Source organism: Zonotrichia albicollis, chromosome 1 (assembly GCF_047830755.1).
Source record: "Zonotrichia albicollis isolate bZonAlb1 chromosome 1, bZonAlb1.hap1, whole genome shotgun sequence".
In the NCBI taxonomy this organism is placed as follows: domain Eukaryota; kingdom Metazoa; phylum Chordata; class Aves; order Passeriformes; family Passerellidae; genus Zonotrichia; species Zonotrichia albicollis.
Window position 1 is genome coordinate 121588518 of NC_133819.1, and position 27565 is coordinate 121616082.

At 39.1% G+C, this 27565-nt stretch overlaps 1 protein-coding gene across 6 annotated transcripts in view; it reads right to left on the minus strand.

Moving 5' to 3' along the window:
• NCOA2 (nuclear receptor coactivator 2) overlaps positions 1-27565 on the minus strand; it is a 189412-nt gene that overhangs the window by 23237 nt on the left and 138610 nt on the right. For all 6 annotated transcript variants that reach the window (XM_074552288.1, XM_074552309.1, XM_074552281.1 and 3 more), the window contains 9 exons: positions 24445-24622; positions 22857-23042; positions 21913-22014; positions 21676-21816; positions 18232-18379; positions 14576-15845; positions 5827-6037; positions 2526-2735; positions 551-766 (listed from right to left, as the gene is read on the minus strand). In XM_074552288.1, coding sequence (XP_074408389.1) covers positions 551-766; positions 2526-2735; positions 5827-6037; positions 14576-15845; positions 18232-18379; positions 21676-21816; positions 21913-22014; positions 22857-23042; positions 24445-24622 — 2662 coding nt within the window. The remainder of the gene's footprint in view (positions 1-550; positions 767-2525; positions 2736-5826; positions 6038-14575; positions 15846-18231; positions 18380-21675; positions 21817-21912; positions 22015-22856; positions 23043-24444; positions 24623-27565) is intronic.

Here is a 27565-nt window from a genome sequence, read left to right on the forward strand (position 1 = left end):
GTAAAAGCAAACTAAAGCATCAAGACTTCAGAAATATTACACTTACAAGCAATATTATTCCTTTGTTAAAATTTGCTTTTAAATTTTGAGAAAGTACGAGTATTCTGAAAGTGGTTCAAAACTATAAAATAGCAGACACAACACCATAGATGCAAAAATGAATAACACAAGCATAAGAAAAAGACTCTACATAGAGTCAGTATTATAATGCACTTGCTTTAAAAGTGACCGTGAACAATTATCTTGCCACAGCGTTTGGTCTAAAAAAACTCCACAGTCTTTAGTGAACCAAAGCAACTTTGTGTCCTCTTTCTCTGGCCACACAACTGTGGAGCTACAGAGTAGCAGGAACTGTCCATCTCAAAACATGTTCAAATTCAGCATTTTAGACACCTTCTTTCCCAGATCCACAGGAAAATTTCACTGTTAAGTATGGCTCTTATCAAATCTCTAAATGAATGGAGGATTTCTTACTTTCCTTTTTTTCTCTCCTGCTTCATCTTTAACAATCCAGCGTTCGCCAAATTGAACAGCTCCAGGTGTGACTTACCCATATTCATGACCTGAGATGGAAGCATCTGCCTTGGGCCAGGCTGGCTGCTGGGTCTCAGGGGGATGCTGCCCGTGGGGTTGCGGATCATGCCTGCTTGCACGGGCCGGTTCATGGCGCCGGCCGTGGGCGCGCAGCTCACCCTCACGGCGGGGGCCTGGCTGCCCCAGTCTCCGGAGGCCATGGCAGGCCGAGGGGCATTGCCACCAATCATTCCTGTGCAAAAGCCAGATACACTCAGGCACCAGCACATGATCACAACAGCCTTAGCACCACTGCTGCCTGAGGAGCTGCATTCTCAGCAATACCAATGCAGTAGTTTCACTCAAAGCACTCTGTACCACCACAGCTGCCCATCCAGATGTGCAAAGCTGCAGAATGATGCCTTACACTGCTTACTTGAGGAACTGGAGACTGTGATACATCTTACAAGAGGAAGACTCTTTTATCATTTCCGAAATGCCGCTCAGGGTAAGCGTTCCCACATGTGGTCTGCGACAGGTGCTGAGGGTGTGTGGATGGCCTGAACTTCCTTCCTCAGGAAATGAATCACGTTTGCTGATGGGTGTCAGTGCTTTACTTTCCAAGCGCTAAGTGACAATGGGGACTTGAGTAACAACGTGCTAACACTAAACACACAAATTAGAAGGATTGAGTATCAATTTGTGTTCTGCAAACATCTTTTGGTGACTTCTTTCACTTGGAGCCCAGAGCTTTCAGAGCTTCAAGGCTCACCCAGATAATCTCAAACGAATGTACGGTGCAGGGAAATTACTCACAGGAACTTTCCGATAGATGCTGAAGCCCATTACCGTTATTATAGGGGAAGTCCTCCCACATCTACTGTAAACAACTGATACGTTTTATTTACACTTGGAATATACAGAATACTACACTGACAGTAGCCAAAAAGCCTCAAGCAAAACCAAACACAAAAATCCCCAAGGCCCAAAGATGGCAGTCACAGTTATACATTTCAATTTTATACCAGTCAAGAGACTAGATAAAACACTGATTTCAGGTTGGACTAGTGGTTCAGATTTGTTTTTTCAGTTGCATTATGCAAAATCCCTAAAAGAATACTAAAAGCCACACAAACAATTCTTACTAATCGGTTCAAATATTTGGTGACATATAACCAGAGAAAAACCCTCTGAAGAGGGTCTTTGTTTCAGCTGCTGAACAAAAGTTGCTTTAGTGTTACATCCTCAGGTTCAGCCCATTTGTGTACATATTCTATCAGATGAAAGATGTGCTGTGCTAGAGCAAGGCAGGGACACAATAATATTCTCTAACTTGTATACATAAGATGAATAAAATCCTCTAACATGTATACAGAACATGAAAGTAAGAGGACACTTGAAAGAATGCAAGTTGATTTCTAAACTGCATAAATAAAATATTTCAGCCTTTGGCTGCATGTCTCTTTTAATACTGATGCCAATGAAATACACAAATTTGACACCAAATAGCCAGCTGAGAGGATTTACAATGCCCATTTATTTACTCAGAGCTCTTACAGTGGTTGATGCACACTTGCACAATCTCAGATTATGCACTAGTTGAAATAAATCCATCAGCCAGACTTTTCTTGTCAAACAGGCTATATGTTTGTTCATTATTAGGTGACCATGTTGTTAACTGCAACATCTGATGGCTCTCAAAAAGGAGCTAAGCCTACTAAGTAAAGAATAATTGAGGGCAAAGCCAACATCATAAGGGCAACAGTATTGCCCATGATTTTGTTTTGAAAGACTCATCTCTATAGGTAGGTAAAAGGCAGTGCATAAAAGGGAGGAATACAAATATGCAGACAGAGAAATTCAAAATAATTATGCCAATACATAACATGCCACAAAACAGACTTCATGGAGAGTAATAATCTGCACTGGTATTAACCCAAATGTTAAGCTGCACATGCTATAGCCTGTTACTCAAGTATATTTGAAAAAAAAAAAAAGGAAAATCATCTTACCTGCGCTGCTGTTGCCCAAAGTTCCTTGACTTCCTATCATCCCTTCATTCCTGCCCATCAGTCCCGGCTGAGGTATCACTGAGTAGGGGCTACTCGTTCTTATGGGTGGGAAAGATCCTGCACCTGTTGGGTTCTGCAGTGTTATGTCAAGTGGTAAATTCTGGTTTGGTAACAACCTGCCCAGTTGCCCTGCTCGTGGGTTATTAAAAGCTAGACAGGAGGAGCAAAGAAAAAAAAAGCAAAGTTAAAAGAATGGAAACTTCACTAAGTTTAAAAAAAAAAAAAAAGAACCTAGACACAATTAAAGCTCTTGGGCTCAGCTATTTAATGTTGCATAATTTACTCACTCCCTATCTGTCTGAGAAACATCCCTTCTTGACATTTAAATATAAATTTCAAAATGGAACATTCTGACACTAAACACAAACCAGATATGATGTATATTTAAAAAAACTTTAAATTATGCTAGTAAACTGACAGAAGAGCCACTACAGCAAAATATACCACTATGTGATGTGCATACTACTGTCAATCTTATACCTAGTAGGACTGTAATCGCATGCAGATGCCATCCTGAGGCAGATTGTTGGGAATTATCTCAGTTTGGAGAGGTTTCCAGCACAAGCTATGCCCCTGAAGAAGCTTTCAAAATTAAGGACAGACTGACTCTATACTGGATCCCACAGCCCCATTTTAACATGTCCCTCTTAATTTTTTGGGCTTTGCATTTTTGTCATTAATAAAAATAAATACTTCTGTGATTCAGCAACAACTATAAACCAGCCCAGAATCAGAGCTGTGCCACCATAATATTCTGGTAAAAAAGAACCATCCTTGATGGTTACTGCCACCTTAATGTAACTACTTTCTTCTGGGTTGTGCCTTTAAAATCAGCCTCTGCAAATAAAACACCAGACTGCCTCAGCAAAGTCAGTTTCAGACTGTGACTGGCAAGCATCTGGCTCAGCTGGTCTTTGGGCAATGTTCCAATGCATGAAAGCATCCTCTGTGTGCTCAACTAGTTCTCAAACATGAATCAAACACTGACCTTGTAGCTTTGATTCCACTTCCAATCATACCCATGAAATACATGCAAGTAAATTAAACATTTTTGTGAAAATATTATTTGCAATACTTTCTGATAGCTGCCCCTAGAAGAGGCACTTCTGCATTTTTGAGTTCATCACATTACTGAGAAGTTAAATTAATACTTTCCTATTTTAGACCAAAGTAGTACTACTTTTGAATCTGAAAACTTAGATGAGGTTTAGCAAGTTTATTAAAATGCAGAGAAATATCTCACAACAGAGGTCTCTGGCTTTTATTTTGTAAAACCAGACTACAGGAACTCATTGTATTTTTGTTTTAATGTAAGTTCTCTGCCAGGTGTATTTGCCTATATGTGTGTACAGAAAATATATCACATTACATACACCTAACTTCTAACCATGAGATTTAAGTTTTGTCTTGTCTGCCTGTTCAACTAAGCAAACAAAACTTACTTATGAAGCAAAAATTACTTTTTCAAGATTAGGGGTATCACAAAGTCTAAGGACTGAAGCAAAATTAAACTTCAGTGACAGTTTCAGAACAGTTTGCTCCAGAAGTCTGACACATCACATAGATAAATAAGTTATTTTATGTGCAGCTTTGCCAGCCTCAACTAATATTACAAAAAGGAATTCTGGAAATGCGGCACAAAATAACAACACAGCTGATGAGCTGTGCTGGTGCTTAGATCACATCACCTCCTGCTTATTCTACTCTTTGTCAGAATGGGACTAAAGGAGGCTCCCTATCCCCCATATAACAGACTAGCAATTTGGTAGATCTAGCAGCCTTTCTATTTTTCAACAGGCAAAACTATTTGTCTGTTGAAAATAAATGCAATTCATTAAAACCTGTAAAATTAAAGTTGGTTATTTCATCAGAAAAAAACAACCATAAAAAACCCCAAATCACTTTTGGAATTGTATACGATTTGACATTCATTCTACATTGGTTTTTTGTGAGCAATATGAGAGACCCCTAATTTTTTCTGTGGACCTGTTTTCTGTGTGCCCTTCTACTGAACATAAGGCACAAGTTCCTAGGGGAATCAGGCACAGACACAAGCATAAGCTGGGGGAAAATATTTTAGGTTTTTAATTTAAATGGGAAACAGGATGCTGCTTTTACAGAACTGCTGCTAACCATGAAACCACTCTCCTTTACAGTCATACCATTACTGTACTGCCAGTAGCTTTAAAAGCAGATTTAAAGCTAGGCTACCCCTAGAAAGCCAAAAGGCTGGAAGGACAAACAGACCTTACTTCAGGAAGAATATGCTGAAGACCTCACATGCACAGAGACTGCCTTCTGAACTTTTGAGGTGCTACTGTTAGTACCTCTATACTCACAAAACCAAGTACATTAAATCCAAGCATCTTTCTCTGAGCAACATAGATAAGGAAGTGATAACTTAAGATATCTGAAGTGGCCTTAATACAAATTTGCACACCAATATTCATGGATAGAATATTAGTATTTATCTAAAAATTTTTAAGTAATTTGAGCGAATTTGAAAGTGGCTCAGTGTTAGTTTTTTATTATCAGAATGACTACAAATATTATCTAAACCCTATATTTTATAAGAAAAAAACCCAGAGCACATCTAATGAAGTAAACAGATGCGGCCATCCCAGCCAACAGGAGCCAAAAATGAAGCAGTGGTTTTTTATGCTATTGCATTCAACATTAGTACTTGATAACACTCTTGTCTTGCTTGCTTTCCAGTATATAATGATGGCAAACCAACGTTTCAATGCTGATTTGTAAGCTGATTAATAAGGTTAAGGAAAGCCGTCAGCTGGAAGCAACTCAACTAAAAGCCACAATCTCAAATTGAAGTTGGGCATTCTTAATCTTCTGTCCTTCTATTAATCTTGTGGTTTTAGAAGAAGACTCTCCTTCATGCTTACAAAAGCTGCCAGGAAGGAACGGCCTGCATCGCAAGAAGATGCACGCGCTCTCTGTGCCAAAGCCCTCCCAACAGCAGTGTCACCTGTCACCCCAGGAGGGGATGTTTGATGTGAGGGCACCCCAGAAAACGTCCCTGGGGACACACACTTCCAGGCTGTGTGAGCTAGACACGGCTCCCGTGTGCCTGGAGCGGGGAGGACTGCAGATGGCGCTCTGTCACCACACAACACCGCCCAGGACCGGGAGCTGCCCAGTTCCTCCCTGGCTGACCCTGACCGGGGCACCACGACCCCACACCGGGGGTTCCCCAGCCGTGTGTACATGTGTGGGGTGCACTCACTGCTCTGTGAAATCCTCATTGCTGGTTTCTGGGTGGCCACTGCCGCGCCGGGGCTGCTGTCACTGGTGAGCTGCATGAGGTCATTGATGATGGCTTGCTTGTCCACCGAGCCCGCTGGCACGCCTGGGCGGCTATCTGGGAAAAGCTGTGGTAACTGGCTGTTCTGCAGGTCATCCAGAATCTCTTCCAGGTTATCCAGCTCGCTGCCTGGCTGCAAGAAACAACACACAAACCCCAGTACAGGTTGCTGCTCGCTTGCTGTTGGCCAAGCCAGGCAGCCCCCAGTGTCCCGCCCGAGTGGCCTCTGATGTGTCTGGAAACAGGCCTGATGTGGAGGATGCTCACAAACCTGTTGGAAGGGGACTGGGAAGGCTTCCCAGGGCTTTTCCCTTGCTTTTGGGGAGCCCAGAGTGGCACTGACACCCTTCAGAAGTCCAGCTGGGGACTTATGATTCCATTGATTCCATACCTTGGGCAGCAGGGGGATTCCTGCCTGTGCGCTCTGTGATCAGTGCTGACAGCAGGGATAACAGGAGAGCCAGGAGTGCTGAAGATGGGGGTTTATGTAGGCATAACTGCTATTTCTTTCAACACAGTTGTATTTCTAGTCTCTTTGTGACTTGATTAAAAGCATACAATCAGAAAGTTACTTTATGGCTATACCAATTCCCCATATGCCTTTTCTTTGTTATATTCCAAACCTGAACACTGAATAAATCTACAGAGGTTAACTGGCAAAATATATACATAGGATTGGGAATTTATTATACTCCCAACTTCCCATATCATCGAAAATAACTTCTCTAGAGTATGACAAGAGAAATCTACATCTACATATGAATTTACATTTAAATTCAGTAGAAAATTAATGAAATAAAGATGGGAGAAAAATTAAGTTCACCTTACACTAACATAATTACTTACTTGCTATTTTTCTTATATGTATTGATTTTCACTGATACTCTCTTTTGTCAGCTTCTCTGTCTAAAACCTCTTAGAATTAAAATAATTTTCTGACTGAAATGTGGTAATCATTGCAACTATATTCTCCAATCCTAAACTCTTGATAAGGGTAAGACTAGGATAATAATTAAGAACAGGGTGTCCAGTTTCAGTTTACTACCATCTTGAGCAGTAAATATATCATAGCAGTATTTATAACAAATATCTACTCAAAATCAGTGTCTTCATTAGGAAATGTGCAATGACGGAGTAGAGGCAGAGTGAGCAGCCACCCATGAAGGATGGGGAACAGAGAAATAACACCACAAACATACAGAACTGAAATACAATTCTTCCTTGTTTTTTTTTTTTTGTCCTTCCCCACATCATGAACTTCTTACTGAGAGCAAACTTAGGCCAAAGATCACAGGATACTGTAGAAATACCTGAGATGGCTTTAAATACCTACTGAGGTTCTCCCAGGCTAGCTAGGAAGCACTGCACATTAGTCTGTACAGAACCCCTGCCACCACATCTAGCCTGCTCCTGGGAAGTCCAGCTATTTATTCAAAGGTAGCTAAAATGCCCCAAGGTTACACTGCTAAGTGCTTTTTTTGGGTGACTAACTGCAAATAATCATGGTGCTATTTTTTATTATTTCTACATCATGTCCTAGTCATATAAATTGTAGTATACAGTGCAAAAGAGGAGGGAATTCACTCCATCAAAAGGCAGGATGTGGGTGATCTAGAGGCTGGTGTTATTGGCAAAATGGTAGGAAATCAGAGAATCAGAGGACTGGAAGAAATTTAAAGCCTCCAGGCAAAATCAGTGTATGCCATTCCCTGTGGAAGTTCATACAGTTGCTTGTTAAAGACATCCAGAGACAGAAAATCCACAGCTTCCCTGGAGAATTGGTTTCAGCACTCTGCCATCCTTGCTACTCTTGTATTTCTTTTATCAGTCTCAATGCAAAATCTCTCACACAGATATTTAGACCATTTTTTCCAATCCTGTTTTGAATCTGGAGAACATACTGTGCTACCCTTTCTTTTTCTAACTTTTTCTGTATTTGAAAACATGTGCCCTTTTTGTGTTTTAAGCTGAAATGAACAAACAATCTCAACTTGTGAATTTTCTTCAGCAAATAACCTGTTTTCTAGGCCTCTCATTACTCTCGTTGCTCTTGTGGATTGCTTTCACTTGATCCACACTTTTGCTGAAGCCGTGTCCAAGACAGGACTTAAAATGAAGCCTTATAGCTGCTGAGTAAAGCAGAAAATTTCCTCTACACATAGTATGTTTTGATGGCATTTTCCAGAAAAGCATGTGATTCTTTTAATTACATGACATTTACTGTCTCTCACTCTTCTTGTCATCATTATGATCCCTAGAACAGCTCTGAAAAACTCCTATTTAGTCACTTCTCCCCTCATATTAAAAAAAAAAAAAAAACAAACCTGAGACATTATTCTTAACTAATGATAATAAATAGCATTTATTCACCCTGAATCTTCTAATATTTTGTATCTGTATCTCTTCATTGCAGCTGAATCTGAACTGTGTCCTCCAGGGTGTTTGCAGACACATTCAAGTGTCACACTCAGCTTTACCAAGCTCCATTGTCACATCAGGTCATTTAGGTTAACTAAAACACTGAGCAGCTCTAGATGCTGCACGAGTCCTGCAGCATCTCCATTTTGACAGTGAATCTTTCAATAACCACTGTGTGTGGAGGGATTTCCAAACAGCTTCCTCACCACTCACAGCAGTTTCATCTTGACCATGTACCTCTACCCTGCCATAAGGAAACGGGCCTTACTCAAATCTAAACACCTTGGCACACAATTTCTATTATTCCAACAATTCTGCTACTTTCTTGCTGAAGGAAAACAGGTTGGCTGGTACAAGATTACCTGTTCCTGACAAATCCCTTTGATGAGGATCCCACTGCTTTCCAGGCAATTACAAGCAGCTGGGTGGATCCAGCACATCAGTAGAAAAGGCTGAGCCAGGAGGAATCCGAAGTGATTATATAAAACCTAAATCACTGCAGGGACAGGTGATAAGCAGATTCAAAAAGGTGCTCCAAGAGACAGCCATGAGTGATGTTTATAGGAGCTGCATTTGAGCGATGGCAGATCTGCTACAAGAAGACCGCAAAAGCCAGGAGAAGAGACTGATACAGAGCACCATAAATTATAGAAGGATGATTCAGTACTCTTTGGGGGAATTAAGACATATGGCCTTCATTACATGGATCTGAGACAACAGCAAAGGGAAGTTTTATACGTTGCAGGGGGTTTTTTTTGGTTGGTTTCATGTGGGATTTTGTGTCATCTTTTCTTTTAGCATTCTGGCTACTGCAATTCTTTGTTCAAACACTAGATATATATATAAAAAAACAACCTCAAAACCAAACCTAAAAAAACACCAATGAAGAACATATTGATCCAAATGTGTCAGAAGACGGCACTCCCTAAGATGTTTCTAATTCCTCTCAGAAGTGGCAAAGAAAGGGCAAATACAACAGATGTATTACAACAACCCAAATACATACTTCTCCCTTTTTGCTGAATAATCAATATTAAATACTTAAACTTTATTTTTTATAAGGGTTCTCCACTGCTACAAAAATTCCAAGAGATTTGGAATTAACACCAATTTATGATGTTATCCTAAGTCTTTCCAGACTCATCCTCAAATGGCACCATATGTGCAGAAACTAGCATTAAAATATTTACTTGGCTAGATTCAAGGGATTTTTCTTTTAGTTATAGTCTATATTTATTTTGTTAATGGCCTAAATTGAATTATATGTAAATAGAAGGCACACCCTAAGCTCCCAGTGAAACAATTATTTGTCAGGAATTAAAAAAAAACAAAACCACCTGATAAAGTGCTAAGCATCACAAGGAAGTTCTTGTGTGGGTATTTTCACTATGTCTAAGTAATGCAATTATGACAATCTCTGTAGAAGGTGAGCACAAAGTGCCAGAAAGTGTAAGACAAATAATTCTCAGGGATATTTTTGCATTTGAAAAAATACTTATTTTTTACTGTCATATAGAGAAACACAGATTAAACTTAAGAGCTTACAGAAGTTGTACTGAAAGGCAGCTGCACCTCAACATGAAGTTTGTTTTACAGAAGTTGCTGTTTCAAAGCCCAGCTTCCATGGATTGTGAAGGACTGGATAAGATACTCAAGCCTCCGGAAATCTGCTTCCTGCCATGGGCATTGCCCACGGCTTGCACTGTGACCCTCTATTCCAAGGACTTACAACAGGATGTTTTTTGGTGGGGACACAACTTGAAGTTACATCTGATTTGCATAAATTTGAAGTTTAGCTCATCTTCTACCTCAGAAGTATGGGCAAAGCATTTGACCATAAGAGGCAAATGAAACCAAATCCCTACTCCAAACTGGCAATAAATCAAAGGATTATAAAAAGAAGGGAAAAGGAAATTAGAAGTGGAACCAATACAGTATTTTTCTCCCTGGTAACTGCAATAAACATAAAATTGGCTAGAAATCCTATTAAATTATCAAGCTATTCTATGACTAACATTTGAAAGCAGAACTCTAATTGAAAGACATTCAGAAAATGGAATCCCCATTCTAAGGTTTTGATAGAATTTCAAGAAGAAACAAATGTTCCTCATGAACTTAATGGATCCTGGACTATTAAACCAGAAATAGGTTTTTTAAAGATGAGTGGCATGTGTAGAGAAAACATGCTGGTATTGGGAAGACACTGGTTTCCACATGAAGCATGAATACAGCATAGTTGATAAAATATGTGAGGAACACTAGAGCAGTTTCTGAGTTTTAGGACAAGAATGTACATACTTGAGATGATTTCTGGAACAGCATTTGTGCAGACTGTTGCATTGCAAAGTCCCTGTCAAACAGCCTGTCTTTATGGTCTACTGAACAAAAAAGAGGAGAGTACACTTGTGGAGATAAGGATTTCATTCCACGCTCCCCCAGGTGATTTCTCAGAGAACAAGCTGCTTTAGCAAGGCCATATCTAACATTGTTCATGATGTTTTTCTGATGTTCCCCTGTACTTTCACTCTCCTTCCCCTCCAAGCTGTCAGGCAGTCCTTGCCACATCTGACCATCTCCAGACCACTACAGGGGCTGCTCCTGGCAGTGGACAGTCAGGGAGAGCAGGAGAAGGCAGGTTTACTGCTGAGGGACGCTCTCTTCCCTTTCCAACAGTGCTGAGCCATATGAGAACTTGTGCTCGACAGCAACAGCCCTACCACGGTTGGTGCTGGAGGAAAAACCCCACTGAGTGTCCCCAGCAGGTCCCTCTCTCATCCCCTCCCCTACAGCTGCTGTAACTGGAACAGCAAACAGCCTAATAAAGCCTGATAAGCATCATCCCACCAAGGAAGGGAAAAAGGTACAGCAGGGCTGGAAATATTCTCTGCCATTTGAGAAAGGCTTCCTGTCAGTCGCTGCTCTCTGCAGAAGTGTATGTTTAAACACACTACCTAGAAGACTGCTATTTTTAGTGCAGTGGTGCACTTCAAAGCATTTCCTGCTCAGAAAGTCACACCAAAAGTAAAAGGAGAAAATGCAATGGCTCTGTTGCCTCCCAACACACTGATCTCCCTTGTAGAGGCCATCCCACTGCTGCTCTGCTGCAGTTTCCAGAGAAACTGCACACTCCAGTGACTAATTACTTAAAAATACAACATTCCTCAGGGAGGAGAAGTTTTAAATAAACCTGCAAAATAGGTAACACAAGCACATGGCTAATTTTTACATATGGGAGGAAAAAGGAGGGGGAAGGATGCAGGAGGATGGAAGAATTTAGCTCAAGAATCTGTGTTCTAGTCTTGTACTAAATAGTTCCAGCTTTGATCTAAATTTAGGCAATGAGCACTTCCTGTGGGAGACCATCTTCCAAAGCTGAAGAGTTTTTATGCTAAATATTTTCAGTAATTTTATAATTGGGGTAAAGTGATTATTTGTTTAAAGTCCTGGCCTTCAGACAGTTAAACACTTAGATTATTCTGTATTTCCCACCATTTCCTCTCCTACTCCATGCTGGACTTCTGTTTCTTAGCTCCAGGTTTCACTGCATTTTAAGTGGGTTTTAAAGTTCTGTTTACAAGCAACAGGAGCAACAAAAGCCCTTCTGTCATTATCCAACAGTCTTCCATCACAGTGACTGGCTGCTCCATACCTTGGAGCTGAGGAAGCCCTCACCACTTTATCACAGCTCCTGCACTGCTTTGTGGTTTTCTGAGCAAACCCAACTCCCAGACCTTTCTGTACCTCCGGCTCTCTCTCTCCTGGGACACAAACTCTGTCTTCAAACTTTAAGAAAAGGCAATACATCCACAGCCCACACTTCAATCCCCTGAAATCCCACCCCAGCCTCAGAAACATAAAACCTAAAAATAAAAAATGAATGGACCATTCACTTTACGAAGTTCATCATTCAGGAGACCTGATTTTCAACTGCTTGAGGTTGGCAGCGCTTGTAGAGACTGAAGTCTCTTTCTTGAAAGCTGGTTTTATAGTTAGTCTCATGTTTACATTTAGGGTGAGACACAAGTTGCCTATGAAAAAGTAAAGCAGCTAGTTTAAACTGTTCACCTGTGCTACCACTTGTCAATGGGAATACCAGTAAAGAACAGCTAACCTCATCTGTTTTAGACACACATTAGGATAAGATAAGAAAAAAAAAAGTCCTGGAGTATTTTTCTGTGTTTCCATCAGTAATAAAAGGAGTTTGTAGGACTGGCTTGGACTAGACAACAAAGTTCTAGAGGGGACAGAACTTGGTCTCTGAGAACTGGTTTGTAAGCTAAACTGTTTCTTGTGTACTCCACAGAGATCATGAAAGAGGAAATTTTAATTCTTTTAGAAATTTAATTCTAGGGGAACAAACCATCTGAAGGCCATGATTTAAATCTATGAAGGAAGGGCATACAGTTTTTTGTGATTACCAAATTTTACATTCTTGTTGAGTACCTAATTTTGGAAGATTGAAGATCTCTGCTTTCAATCTAGTACTGACTTCAATGTGTAGGATCTGAACTAGGAACTGAAATCTATCAGACATGTTAAAAATACGCCATTCTTGCTAGTTTATCTATGAAATTCTTGATTTCTGTATTTTCATAGCCTAATGAACCATCAGTTCTCAAAGAGAATCTACACTCTACCTCTACAAACACTAGAAAATATAGGCTTCTATTGAAAACCAAACTAACATCCAGGCTTGAGGATAAATCAGTGCCAACTTCAGTGAGGAGAAATTAGTACAATTTGGCTTGGTTTCTCCTAAAGTGTGGGAAGGATTGAAAAACCACAATTGCTCCTACACAGTGGCAACAGTTGTCAAATTTTGTTGAAACAAAAGCAGCAAAGTAACCTTAGGAGTTGCCTGGATAACTGAAATTTTAACAATGCTGCATCTACACTGCAGTGACACATTTGGCCTCTATGTTTTGTGGTTATAACCACTGTTGAAAGAACTGTCTACTACTTACAGACTGCCAAAAGGGCAAATAAAAAAATAATAATCCAATGTTGTGTCTTAGGGCAAAGAAAATGTAATCTAACCCTCCTCAGTCTCACAACACAATATAGAAAATATAAACAAGAATGTTTTTATGCATACATAATAAAAAGATACAATGGGTTAAAAAAATAAACAAGCTCAAACCTAGTCTATGCATTAGAAAATATACAAAATTTTTAAAATTAAGGATACGGCTGTGAATGAGACGCATGAACATTTGCATTGTATATGATCTGATCATGATTTACAAACTAAGGCTTCACACACAGGGCTGCCTGGGGATTAATGACCAGCTGGGAGATTTGATAGTGTAGGACAAATCTAAGGATCATTAACTCCAGCTAGTTATAACCTTCCCAGAAAATGCTTTATACTAAAATTGATATTGTAATTACCCATTTTATAAATAATATAAACAGTAATACTGAAGTAGCAGATTGCTTTCACTGTGTCCCTTCTTCTTGCAAAGCTCTGAAAACTGGAGCACTCTGGGTGATGTGGACCTGCTGCTTTTGGAAAGTGAATTCTGCATCAAAGCCAGTGTGACATAACACTTCTTAGCATAGGTCCCAACAATACACCACTTATTATTGTGTTGGGCAGCACAGCAACAAGGCATCTTGCACAGAAAGTAAAGAAATTCTGAATGCAAAATTCAATGCAGATAACCCTGCATGAGGAGACATGATCCCTGCACTGAACAATTAATCTTTCACAGAAATTTGAGGCTGAATATAAAGAATTTTTAAGATTACAAGAAAATCCCATCAAATCCTCCAGACTGCCACATAAGTCTATTTGCTTAGATTTTAATTTGCAGGTCAAGCATAACATGAAGACCAGTAATGCAAAGTTGTTATCAGTCCTTTCAAACAACTGTTCTTGAGCATGAACCTGTTTTCCATGGCAGGAGTGTAGCTGCTATGCTGGGCTAGGTCAAGGACCCATTTAGCAAGCACAACAGCAGCCTGTGGGAAAAGCTGTCAATTAGGCAGCACTAACCAAGAGTCACGAGTATTTTCTCTTTGCCTGACTACCATCTGGGAAAGGCACCCTGCATTGGCCATCTCCTCCCAGGCAGAGCCTGTGCTTTTATACAGTGTGACCATCACCAGCTGGGAAACTGAGTGAAGACTGGATTTCAAAAGACAGGTAACAGCCTCCTGAAGTGCCAAGATGCTACTCTTAGTGTAAGTCAGATGGCAGGAATGCAGGCCTCGAACAAGTCATTCACACATAATGCAAAAATTAGCTTACCTGTTCATTAGGCTCAAAGCTTATCTCTTCTTTTTCCGTCCTCATCGCTATTAACTTTGTGCTACCGGAAGGGTCTGTCTTACTGTCCAACCGCTCCAGTTTTGGGGGTATGTCTGGTAAACCAATATCTTTAGTATCATCTTTATCTAGCAAGTAGCGAAGTAGTGCATTATTATTCTTCTTAGGACTCGCTGGCTCCTGTTTAACAGTCACCTCTGAACCAGGAGCTGTGCTACTGGACTCCTGGTTCAGTTCTTTGCCTGTGGCCTCTGCTGTGAGCTTGGCCAAATCTACAGGAGAACTACTGTCCTGCAATAGTCTGTGCAAAATTTTATGCTTCTCCTTGAGTGAGGTTCCATGTGCTGAACCAGACCCAGGCAACCCTCCCGTGGAGTCCTTGCTAATGTCTCCCATGGTACTGGACAAAGGTGAAGGCTCCATCTGATCTGATTTGGTGGTCAGCAACTGTAAGAGCTTTGTCTGGCTTTTTCCATCGTGCAGTTTATTCTGTCCATCAGGTCTCTCGCCACTGACAACCGGTGGCATGCTGCTATCGCTGCTGTCTTTCTGCTCTCCTGAATGGCAGCTGCTCTCTGCTTGTCCAGTTGTACCTTCTGATTGCTCCCCATATATTCCAAAGCAGTCTTTAGAGTCCAGGCTTCCCATCTTGCTTAGTTGGGGAGGATTCATATTCACAGGGGAATTTTGTAAATTTCCCATTTTTAGGTCAGGTGAAGCCAACGACGATCCTAGAGAAACGCCGTGGCCCTCGCTGAGGGCCTGAAGTGCGTTCAGGGAACTGTTGGTGTAGTTATGGCTATTTCCTGTGCTGCTGCAGACTCCCACAGGTGAATGCAAACTTCCTGCAGGGGAGAACTGACTGGGTGGGATGCGAGGACTTCCTGCCACTCCAGGGCTCACGCGATGCCTTGGGGAAAGCATAGAGTTTGGCTGCCCTGGGTTCATGCCAGGGCTGCTTTGAGAGGGGCTATTCATTTTTAGTGCATAGTTACTACCCTGAGGAGTGGATGCTTGTATGCTTGACACATGGTTCATTCCCCCTGAACCACCAAACCTGCCTGCTGGCATGCCCACTTGCTCCTTTGGGCCATTTATGGCAAAATTTATATTGCTACTGATGGTCATATCCTGACCTGGGTTCCCACTGCACATGGCCTGATGGGCAGGGCTGCTGGAACTAATTGGGTTCAATATCTTCCCCATTCCTTGTCCAGTCAAATCCTGATTCATTCCACAGACATTCTGCTCTCTATGTGGCAAGAGGAAGAAAAACAGCCCGTTAGCTAAATGACAGTGGCCAACTTGCAATTACATTACGGAAAAAGAAGCAAAACCCCAAACCTCACTTTAAAATAACACAAAACCTCTACAATCAAAAATAAATCAACAATTTGACAAAAGTGATATGCAACTCTCAACATGGCTGAACATTAACAGTATGGTTTTTCAGTACCTCATTAGAAAACAATGAAAGAGAGGAAAAACAAAATTAAACCTCATTTAAATGACAGTCATTAGAAATGCTGATAGGTTACAATTTCACACTCCCTTTAATGTATCTCTCTACAATTTGGCAAGAGCTAATTTCTAGAACTGAAAGAAATCTCATCTGAAACATATGACCCAACAAATACATGTTTTACAAGACAGCTGTGGACAGCTGTTTGCAGGAGTTTTGAATTTCTCTAAGTTAGCCCCACCACAAGGCTGGAGTGGGCTATTTGCCCACCAAGTTCATAGTGAAAAGAAAGTTGAAAAAGTCACATTTTTACACTGCCAGAGTATTTCAATATTGCTTCAAAACAGCCTGTGAGCCAAGGGAACTACTGGATACTTGTTCAGAATGAGAACAGTCTGTTAGCAATCCAGTCCTGCACAGGCATTTAGGAAAAGGGGAGAAGAAAAACAACAAACCACACACACAGAAGCTGAAACTTGTATTTTAGAGATGTAAGCCTCAAGACAGAAGAAAGAGAAGAGAGAGACACACATACACAGAGAAAAAGCTCTTGTGAGATCACCTGAAGGTCACTTTTCTTTTCCTCAGTAGATTTTAATTAGTTTATGGGAGGATGTAATACACTTTTTACTGTGTGCTAAAACTTAAATTAGGAAAATCAGATATATTCCCAAATGCTAAAAGCACAAAAGAGACAGAGCCAAGTAGGTTAGGAGGGAAAAAAATGAGATTCTGACAAAAAAAATCAAATCAACTCCAGACTTCCAAAACCAAATATAAATGGAACATTCCTAATATGCATTCTCCATGAGACAAAAACCTTTCCTATTTGCACAGTATAAGTAAGTGCAGATAAACCTTCAGTTTTGCTAAAGTGTGAGTAGCAAAATAATTGAAAAATACAGAGCAGTGAATCTTCTTATTCTCTATTGGTTACCTTAGGTATAAAGGCAAAAGTGAAAAACATTAACTATAAAAAAGAGGTATTTTTAATACCTTATTACAAATACAGTAGTACCAGCACTCTGCTTTAAAAAGTGCAAGAAAATTTATGAGTACCATTTAAAAATTATCAGTGCTTGCTTTTTAAAATTTAAGATTTGGCACTTAATAAAATACTAGGTCTATTCAGCAATCCAAAGAAAACAAATTGCAGACAGCTTTTAGCCAGATCAGTCTACAAGTTCTATAAAATGGTTTCAGTTATAAGTATGTTTAGCACTGTTTTCTTCCTCTCAAGAAAAATGATACGGAGGACTGGGAATAAAGCCTGAAACAAAATCTGGTACAAATACATCAGGACGTGCAATGACTTAATAAAAATTGTATGTTAAAGTTCTGATGTCAGTGATTGCTCAATACTGACTTTAGGATATTATTGTCTCTACTTTTTGAAAAAAAAACCAAACTAACAGTAGTGACACTGCTTAGAATTGGACATATGAGAGCCGCTAAGCCAAGCACCAGAAAAGACAAGGCACAAAAAGAATCAAAGAATTAAGCAACACTTTGTCTAAAGTGTCTAAAGTCTAATACTCATAACATGTTTTTTAAAGAAGAACCAGAACCAATAACAGAATATGAACTACAAGAATTCTAAGCTTTCTAGATTTAATCACTATTGAAAAGTTTCTTGTATCTACTATGCAAAGTACAGGAAATTAAAATACTGAAAAGAAGAACATGGCATTGAAAATCCAGCATGCCATTTTCAAATTCTGAAACAATCTTACAGTCTTTTCCTGCTGCAAGCATTGATTTCAAAATCTTACTTGGTTTCCATGATATCAGTTCTGGGTCAACAGAAATCTATCAGCCTTAAACAATCTATTTGCTTTGGCAACCTTGTGCTTTGCATGACTCTCAGCAGAGTGTGGACGCAAGGAAGTATAGGTGGCCTTTGAGTCACAGTAAAATGTATTGTGTTGGGGAATATAAGTGGCCTTGCCAGTTCTAGTTATTCTAAATGAGCCACAGCTGTGAAGTCCTTAGTTGGGCAGTAGCTGTGGCTCGTGAAGGTTACTAGGATAAAAGTGGGTGGGTTGAGAGCCCTGATGAAGCCACAAGGAACTGCACTGCTGAGAAGAGCAGCATGGTAGAAAACCACTCAGAAGGTATGGACTTTAGAAATATAATAACAACAGTATGCTTACAACAAGGAAGTGGCCAGGCTTACCTGTGAAGCATATGCAAGGAGATGACAAGCTGAGGTTCACTGGTTGTCTGAGAGCGGATGAGCTTGCTCTTGGTTTGGGCAGAGACGATGGTGCCGTCTGACAGGGAAAAGCGATAAACGGGGCTGAAGGCCAGCCCCTGCCTCAGCACTGCAGGCAAGCACAACAACAACTCAGGTAAGCTAATGGCACACTGCTCAGCTGCTCAACATCTAACATGCTCAGCACTGATACCCAGATGTGGTGCTAATTAAGCAAAATAAATAAAAATAACATTTTGAAAATAAATAGATGTGTACAAAAATAAAGGATCCCGCATGCTGTAGGGCGATCAAATGAAAATCTGCAAGGAGTGACAGCAACAACAGGAAGATACTATGAAACAGAATGTATTCCAGGAGCAGACAGGAAGCTCTTGATGTCCATTTCACTTTTCATCAAATATGTGTCTAATTCCTTTTGTTCCTCAAACACTTTTTCACTGTACCATTACACCATGATGATTTGATACAAATGTCCTTAGCTTTTAGATCATCTGTTTCCATTAGCCTGTATATTCTCCTCCAAGCCTGACTAAATTGTCTTGCAATAGTTACTATCACTACTTCTTTAATTTAAAAAATGCATAAACTCTTACCTAAGAACAATTAGAAATGAGAACTGGAAAGAGAAATTATTACTTTTAAAAGAACAAATACAAAATATATATGGCTAAAAAATTAGAAATAAAATTACCTAAATCAAAACTGGGGCTCTGCTACCCTTTCTCAGTGTTGATTGCATTTCAGGTTTGGGGTTTACTTCACTGTACACATTCTGCAGCCCTTTAAGTTTTTAATGTAAATCTGGACTTAAACAAATTCAGTTTTTTAACTTCCATACACCTCTGTGACACTTCTTTAATGAAATATTAAAATATGTTATGGAAAAGCACATCTCCCAAACATTTATTCTACTGTTCACTCTCTGCCATCAATGAAACAAGTGTGGTCCCTTAAAATTTCTAGTCCAAAAGCAATCACATTAGGATTGCAGACATGAGAGAAGTAAAATACTCCAAAAATTTTCATATACTCATTTAGGGAAAAAATAGGAACGAAGCACTACAAATACATTTAGTTTCTTATTTTTTCATACATCTGTATTTTCTGTGGGGTTCTGTCTCTCTCTTTTTTATTTTTTTAAATTAATATTATCATGTGATCTTCATTTCATTGCTAGTCTTTTAATATTTCCTGTTGTAATGAAATGATGTGGTTTTCCAAGTGTGGCCTTTATTTTTCTGGTCTACAGAGCTAGCACATTTTCAGCCTTGCAAGACTGGTTACGATTGCTTTCCTTCCCTGTCCCCCACTGTTATATATTGTTCTGCAAGGTTGCAAAGTATTATCTAGGCAGTGAGAAAACAGGAAGCACAATTTAAACAACCAGAAGGGGGTTTTCAGAGTAAAAATGTAACGAAAAACAAAAACCTACAACAGTGAAACAATACAAAACAAAATTTCACTGTTAGGTATGTCATTGTTTCAGTTTAACCTTTGGGCACCAGAAAGTCCAAAGCTCTTAACTTTAGCATATACCACATCAGGAAATTCCAGTACTCAATGCCAACAGGATACAAGTGAAATCTCTACTTAAATCATTTTCCAAACTAATTCTTTAAGCAAACAAGAATGTTTCCATATTCCTCTTGAGGAAATGCTATTTTTCTGACCGTGGCCAATAAAAACTTACCATATATTCTGCATTTTACACTGAGAGATAATTTTAAAGCATGTTTTTTATTTTTTAACAAGCTAATGCTGGATTTTTTTCACACTATAATGCTGGACTACATGTAGGAGAGCATTACTTTCTTTGCTTCCATTCTCAAACCACAATGACTTGAAAACTGCAAGCACAAAGATGCTCCAGCCCAAGATATGACTTGTTTTTCTTCCCCATACTGCAGGTCAGGGGAGCAAAATATTTCAGCCATTATTCCTCTTCGGTGCTCTATCATTTGTAGGGAAGTAATTCCAGAGGTCTTCCCTCCTCTTACCACTCACTCTTTTCATTTTGACAAGAAGAAAAGAGCCCTCTCATTTAGATTAATTCTACAATTTACATGATGATCCTGAGCCACAACTGCAAAATGATACAGTGTAAACACCAAAACACTTATATTTTTACCACTTCATAGAAAGCTCAAGAAAGGACTCATTCAACCTTAGGACTCAAGGCAGTAGCTGCAAATTTGGTCAGGAATAACTTCACAAAGACTGAAATAAACTGCTGGGATGCCATAACACATCCCCTAAATCATCTCTGGCACAAATGGGTCCTTACCTTCAACTGCTCTCTAGACCCCTGGTGTAATTTTAATTGCATATTGCCTTCTTCAGTTGTCTAAAATCACAGCACAAGGCTGTGAACTTTTACCACTTCTACTGTACAGACCTCCAAAACTGTTATCTAAAATAACACAGCATTTCTGTTACCCCACATTTCTAAAAGACCACCTGAGGATTTCAGGAAAGCAGAACATATTCAAGAACATTTAACTAATGCTTCATGACTAAAGTTCTTTTTTTGGTGTATATTTGGTGGAATAATTTGATATTCCAGTTATAATTTAGTATCCAAGATGACACGTCTGTTGCTTAATGACCATGGTAACTATTTGTTACAAGCCAGCTGTAAACCCTGTTCTTTAAACATGAACCCAAAGAATGATGCTTCTGTACTGGAAACGTTCCAGCTATTTCCAATTGGTTTTGAAATAACTTTCCCATGGACTAGATAGGGTTATTTGCTTTTATTAATTTGGGTCTGTGTTACTAGAATTAGAAGTATAAGGGTTTTATGAAAAATCCCCACCCAGTCACTACCACAGAAACCTCATGGGGACCATTCCAAGTGCAGTACTTTGCTATTTCTTACCTGCCATAATCCTGACTGAGTAGATGTGCTTGTGGTATATCCTATAACACTTATCAGCTAGAAAAAGTGCAACAATGTAGGTTTCCAAAGAGTATGTGAGATGCAGCTTTGGGAATTTACACTCAATGTTTCTCACAGGAAATGTGACAGTAAAAGTCCATTTTTGTAAAGAAAAGGAATATGGGCAATGAACTGAAATGTGTGAGTTGAGGTTCTGAAGAATAATGGTGAGTGAACATTTGGACAACATGCAAGGGTCTTTCCTTCCAAAATAATTTTGTCATTTGGAAGATTTAAAACACACTCCAGGATGGCACAGTTGTAACAAGAAGGCTAAAACAACCACTGAGAAAGCTGAAGACCTCCCTAGAGAGAGAGCCACCAGTGTGCTAAGTAAAACAGCTTGAGAAAGGGACTGTCAGTAGCTGGTGATTGTTCTGAAACCATAACAAAGAGAGAACAACCAAGAGACACAAATGGCAAACAGGTTAAAAATAAAAAGTACTAAAGGTATGAAACCTAACCTTCCTGGTGATGCCTCTTGGCAAAAGATATTTCTCCCTCGTGCTGTGAATGGAACCTCTGAATGCATCTTCTCACCAAATCCTCCCAGCCAGGTTTCATAGCTGCTCGCATGGTACTTGTGTCCAATGAAGTTATTTTGCCTGATATTAGATACATTAGAAAATATTTGTTATAGCAATTTCTCCAACGAGGAAAAGGAAATACAATTAAAAACTTCTACTCTTATTTCACAATACCTTGAAGATCCTGGCGTGTAGTAAAGCTCTCTGACGAAGGAAGAAGTGGTCTTTCCTTCATTGGAGCTCTTCTTGCAACACAAATCAAGCAAGACTGCAAATCTTAGAGAAAAATGTTACTTCATTTTATTTTCATGAAAAGGGAAGACTTTTGCTTCCACAAAGACTTCAGAAATACTTTAAAAAAGTTCCTTAAATCTATTCAGACCAAAATATAGATTTTGTACTAATACATGCATAGACAAAACTCAGTAGATTTGTATCTTCATTACTTCCTAAAACATTAAATAAAACAGGAAAGGTGGCTTTGCTTTCTTTCGGAAAAAAAATTAACAAGGACTCCACCACAATCCATAAGTATTGGCACATGTTTATGAATCTACCTGTAGTAGCTCAACCACTTAGGAAGTAAGTAATAAAAGAGAATATACTGCATGCACAAAGAGCACGTTTCTTTAACACTCCCCACTTCATATTTTCTAAGTCAAATTCCTTAAACTTGCCTCAAATGCTTCCTGTTCCTGAGAACTCACCTTCACTATAACAATTTTTACTTACCTGAACACTTACAAAACAATCTGAGGAAATTTACCTGCTGAAGTAGTAAATGGGAAAGGAAATGGTGAACCACGATTGTCTTCAAATTCTAAGAATTCAAAAAATTGCCCTTTGAAACCTTCTTCCTAGTCAGCTACATTTTTTTTACAATTTCAGCAATATAAAACTAGGGTATCTCCCTTTGAGGTAAACAGAATTTCTCTCAGCTGGTTTAACGAATAGCTGCATGCAAGTGTATATCCTCATAGCCAAGACACAAAAGCACATTTCTACAGTTAAATAAAAAAAACCCCAAACCTAAGAATTTTTCCAATTTTCAAGACTTAGAGGTCAACTTTATCAACTGCTCTGAAAGTGCATTAACACAAACTGGAAATGGTAATTACCTTCACCGTCCTCCTTGAAGGAATTTGGTTGAGAAACAGCAAAGCACTGCATAGTTTCATATTTCTGATGTGCTTCCTGGTTATCGTGGCCTTCTTCAGACTCAGCTAGAGGCTTGACCAGCATGCGGCAATTGAAGGTATGGCTGTTCCGCCTCGGAGTGTCCCCAGACCAGGATCCCCCATTCACTGAGCAAAAGCAAAATCAGGTACTGAGACAAAGCTGCTACCAGGCATTTCTGCTGCTTATCCACAGGAAATTAATCAAGGTGTTTTACAAACTGGCTGGGAAACAAGCTCATTTAACAACAACAATTTAATTATAATATTAAAGCCCAAACCAGCACATAACTAGGTCATTTAAAAAATGAACAGATTTTAAGAGCACTGCTAATTTGTTCAGCTAGTATGTTTTCACAAGTGACTCAAAATGACATAGTAGAAAAGCAGAATATAAGTCTAAATATTGGTGCATGTAAAAGTTACACAGCACAGCAAAAGCCTACTGGGTAGATCAAGTTGATTTATGAGACTGAAAAACATAAGGCAGTACGTAGGATCTTTCCAGCAAACTTAAAAGGTACTACTAGAAGACATGGCTGCATTGTATAAAAATCTCTGTCCAGGTTAGAAGGGAAAGAAATGAAACTAATATGCCCTTATAAAAACAGGAAGCAATACAATAGGGAATATATTGAAACACACAGTCACAGCTACAATGGGAAAGACTGAAGGGCTGAAATGACCTGGGTGGAGCTATGGATAAAACTAAAGCCTAACACAGTGCTTAAGACAAGTAAAAAAAGAAACAAAATCCAGAGATGCACAAATATAGGTACTGGACATCAGTCAGAGCGAATCACTGTTACACCACATTAGGAAATGGCAGGGTCATATTTAAAATACTCTTTGCTTGCCCCCTTCAGTTATAAAATGCAATAAATGCAGTAATATATTGACTTTAGCCATTTACATTTTTGCTTCTTCAGAGTATATAAGTACAGTAATAAAATGCTAAAGTGAATTGAGCAATACTTTTTAAACTGCTGTGAGTAAATGAGGAACCCAATATTGACTTTCTCTTTCTTTTCATCTCCTCCAACACTGAATGACATTAAAACTAATATTAATGAATCCAAACATGGCTGCAACTAACAAAAACAGTTTCCTAAAGTTAAGTATTGCTGAGAACAAAACCATTGAAATAAAAATTCTAATATAAGGAGGTTTCTGATTTTTCTTTTATATTTCTCCTTTCCTGGGCCATTTTTGGAATAAGCAGCCAAGACAGAGAACTAACAGAGTTCACATACCTAATGCTGTCTTTTAGTGATTCACTCTGGAGATCCATTAAAAATATCAGGTAACATGAACTACTAAAAGCAATTTTAACAAAGAAGAATTTGCAAAGAGTGGAGAATGCTTTTGAGAATAATATTAATCATTCATAGCCTATATATACATTAAAAATAAATAATGTATACTATGAAACTGTAAGCAGTGTCAGGACATTACCTTCAGTTATTAAAATGCTGACTTACAAAACCAAAGTTAAATAAGTAATGGTACAATATCAGGAGAAGTTATATACCTAAAGATTTTGGCAGCAGGATTTTGACAAATTCATTGTGGTCCCCTACATGCAGGATGCTGTATATGCTTGTGTTCATCAGCTCTTCTTGGTTGTACCTCAGGTACTGTGTCACATTCTCAGAAACAAACACAACATTACCCTCTGGGTTCACTACAAAGAAGAACCCATCTAGGGCCTAAAGGGGGAAAAATAAAAAATCAGAGAGAGAGAAAAACACAACAGCAAACAATCAGATTAACAAAATACACAGAAAATAAATACTCCATTCAGGAGACATAACTGAATTTTTCCATATCCATCCCAATTCTTACATTATTGTCTCTAAGAGCAAAGGACACATTTCAGATTGAGCATCTAATCTTACTTATATGACAGCAGGGTAAAAGCACAGAAAGGTACACACCTTGCAAAATAATGAAACCCACAATCTCCAAGCATGACTGCAGATGGTAAAAATATATCATCCCTCTAATTTTATGTCATATAAGCAGATAAAGGGGGAATAAAAACTTAAAAGCACCAAAGCTTTTTGTCTAAGCATTCAATTAACTATCTACACAGACTTCTGCAGCTTTGCCTGATTTATTCACCTCTCTAAGGATTGGCAGGAAATCACTAGAAGAGTTGTTAGTTATTGTATCTCCAGGGTCAGAAATAAATTAGAAAAACAGGCCACCCACAATTCGTTGTGAGTCAAAACCAAGTGGATCCATACTAAATCTGAACACAGCTCACTGCAAAACAGTCTGGACAAGGAGGAGCTGCCACAGCAAGCACCAGGCATTTTTTTGACCCAACTTGTATAGTGTACAACTCATGTCTTGGTCTTAGCAGGCAGTTCTGTCCACCGGTTAGAGAGAGATGTTTAAAACATTGCACATTACTGAGCAATTAGCAAATTTAGATGATAAAATAGAAGGCTTAGGATGGATTTTATTTCCACCTTCAGCCACCCAGCAGAAGGCTAAAGAGATGACAGAACCAGGCTCTAGGCCAGAGGTTCACAAGGGAAGGATGAGATGCAACAGACACAGGTTGCAAATCAGGAAAATGTCATGGAGATACAAGAAAAAAAAACCACCATGAAGGTGGTCAGATATGGCAAGAGACTTCAAAATCACCTTCCAGAGATATTCAAACCTTGGCTGGACTCAAATCTGGCCCACCTGCTCTACTCAGACTAGACTGCAGTGGAGGTAGGAATACACAAGCTCCAGAGGTTCTTCCCAAACTTACTTAGATAAGTTAGATAATGATTCTGCTCCAGGGGAGGGTCAGTGAAAGCACAATGCAAGGGGGGCAGCTGAGCCAATGGCTGACAAATGCTTTCTTTGTCCTATTTTAAAATTAAAACATAATAAAACCCACAAATAAATGTGTAAGTGTGTACTTTCCCTGACTGCCTCTAAATTAAGATAAACCAGGTCTTTTTGTCCTCTTGTTGGCACAAATTCTCATCTCTGGCATTGTTTTTTATCATTGCCTTCTTTTTGTTTCTGATAATTTTTGGTTCCTCCTGTTGATTCACTTTCTGTGTGAGCTCCATCCTTTATATGTACTTTCTTAACATTCATTATATTTTCCTGCTGAGTAGTATTTATTTTAACTAATAAAGATTTACAAATTAGTTAATAAATTGAGGCTCTAGTGTAATTTTCAGCATAATAATTTCTAGTATCATAATCAGCATCTCTGCTATGGATTGGTGTTTTAGGCTGCATTTCACCACCATTTAAAGCCAGTGTAAGCATGGCCTGTTTGATTTAGTACTCCCTACACCACAAGAGCAACCTGTACTGTGTGAGGCTATGAAGAGCTGACCAGAGAGCTGAGTTGGCTGAAAACTAATTAAATTAAAAAAAAGATGCTAGCCACATCAGTCTCCAGTTGGCCAACCATAGAAGCCACGGTATTTAGAGCTGGCAGAAGGGTGTGGGTTTGGCTGAACCATCCTGCTTGGCAGCTGTCCACACATCAATTCACAGGGGCTGCAAAACCAAAGCTAGCACAGATGTTTATTGGAGTCCTAAAGAGAAAATTTTCAAAGGTGGAGATGGCAAGCAAGAGATTATGAGAGTTACTGGCATCCCACAATAACCTTCAGTTTCCTAGAGTGGCAACTTGTTTGGCAGAGAAGTGCTCTCTGTGCTGTTCCCTCACAGCTGTTTCTTGAGTTGATCACAGATGTGGCCATCTGGGCTTAGAGCAACAAAGGCCCTTATATTTCAGTCTCTCATTTCTTTCCATTCTCTTAAGAATCTTGCAGGTAAGCAGCAGCAGATTTTTGAGGAAGTTAGTGCACCTAGACACCTGAATATTTTAGAAGCCTCCACTTTGGCAGTAATTTCTTATTTCTGTTCCCAGATGTCAGCCACTGCAATCAAAAACTTTTTTTCAGAGCTATTGGGAAAATGGGTGAACAAATAATGGACAGTATGATGGAAGAGAAATCAAGAAAACAGATATTTTAGATTATATATTGGAACAGAAAATACATTTGTGTTCTTAGAGATGTTGTAATCTCTCTCTTGACTATTTTTCCACAGTTTCTTCCTATCTACTTTATGCTTTAAGCAAGAAATATGTTAAAATATTCCTCAGAGGCAGCTGCCTGATGAATTTTACTCACTTTCTTCAGCTGGAAACACTCATTATTTTGAGTATTCTTCAGTTTTATTCTCTAATAAAAACATACAATAACATTTCTAAACCAAATCAACTAATAAACTGTTCATCAGCATTGCAATTTTTATTACTATTTGGCAATGAGAAAAGGTAGGGGGTTTTTAAGAGGTTGTATAAAAGGGTTCTGTAAAGATTAAATAACTGAATTGCATTTCCTTAAGGTGATAAAGACACAAAGAAAGTATCTGTAGTCTTTCCACAGCAAATACAGAACAACTTTCAGTCCTTTGTAAGTTTCCCGGTGCAAAAGGACTGTGGTTCATTAATTTCCACAATGTTTCATTGTTCATATGCAAAGGAAAACTAAATTAAATGGAACAACAGAATAAATGGTTGATTTTACATGCCATCTTTGCTGCAGTAGCCAATCACACAAGATAAGCCATGAAAAATATAATCTTATTCTTATTTTCTTGTCCTTACAAAACAGGTC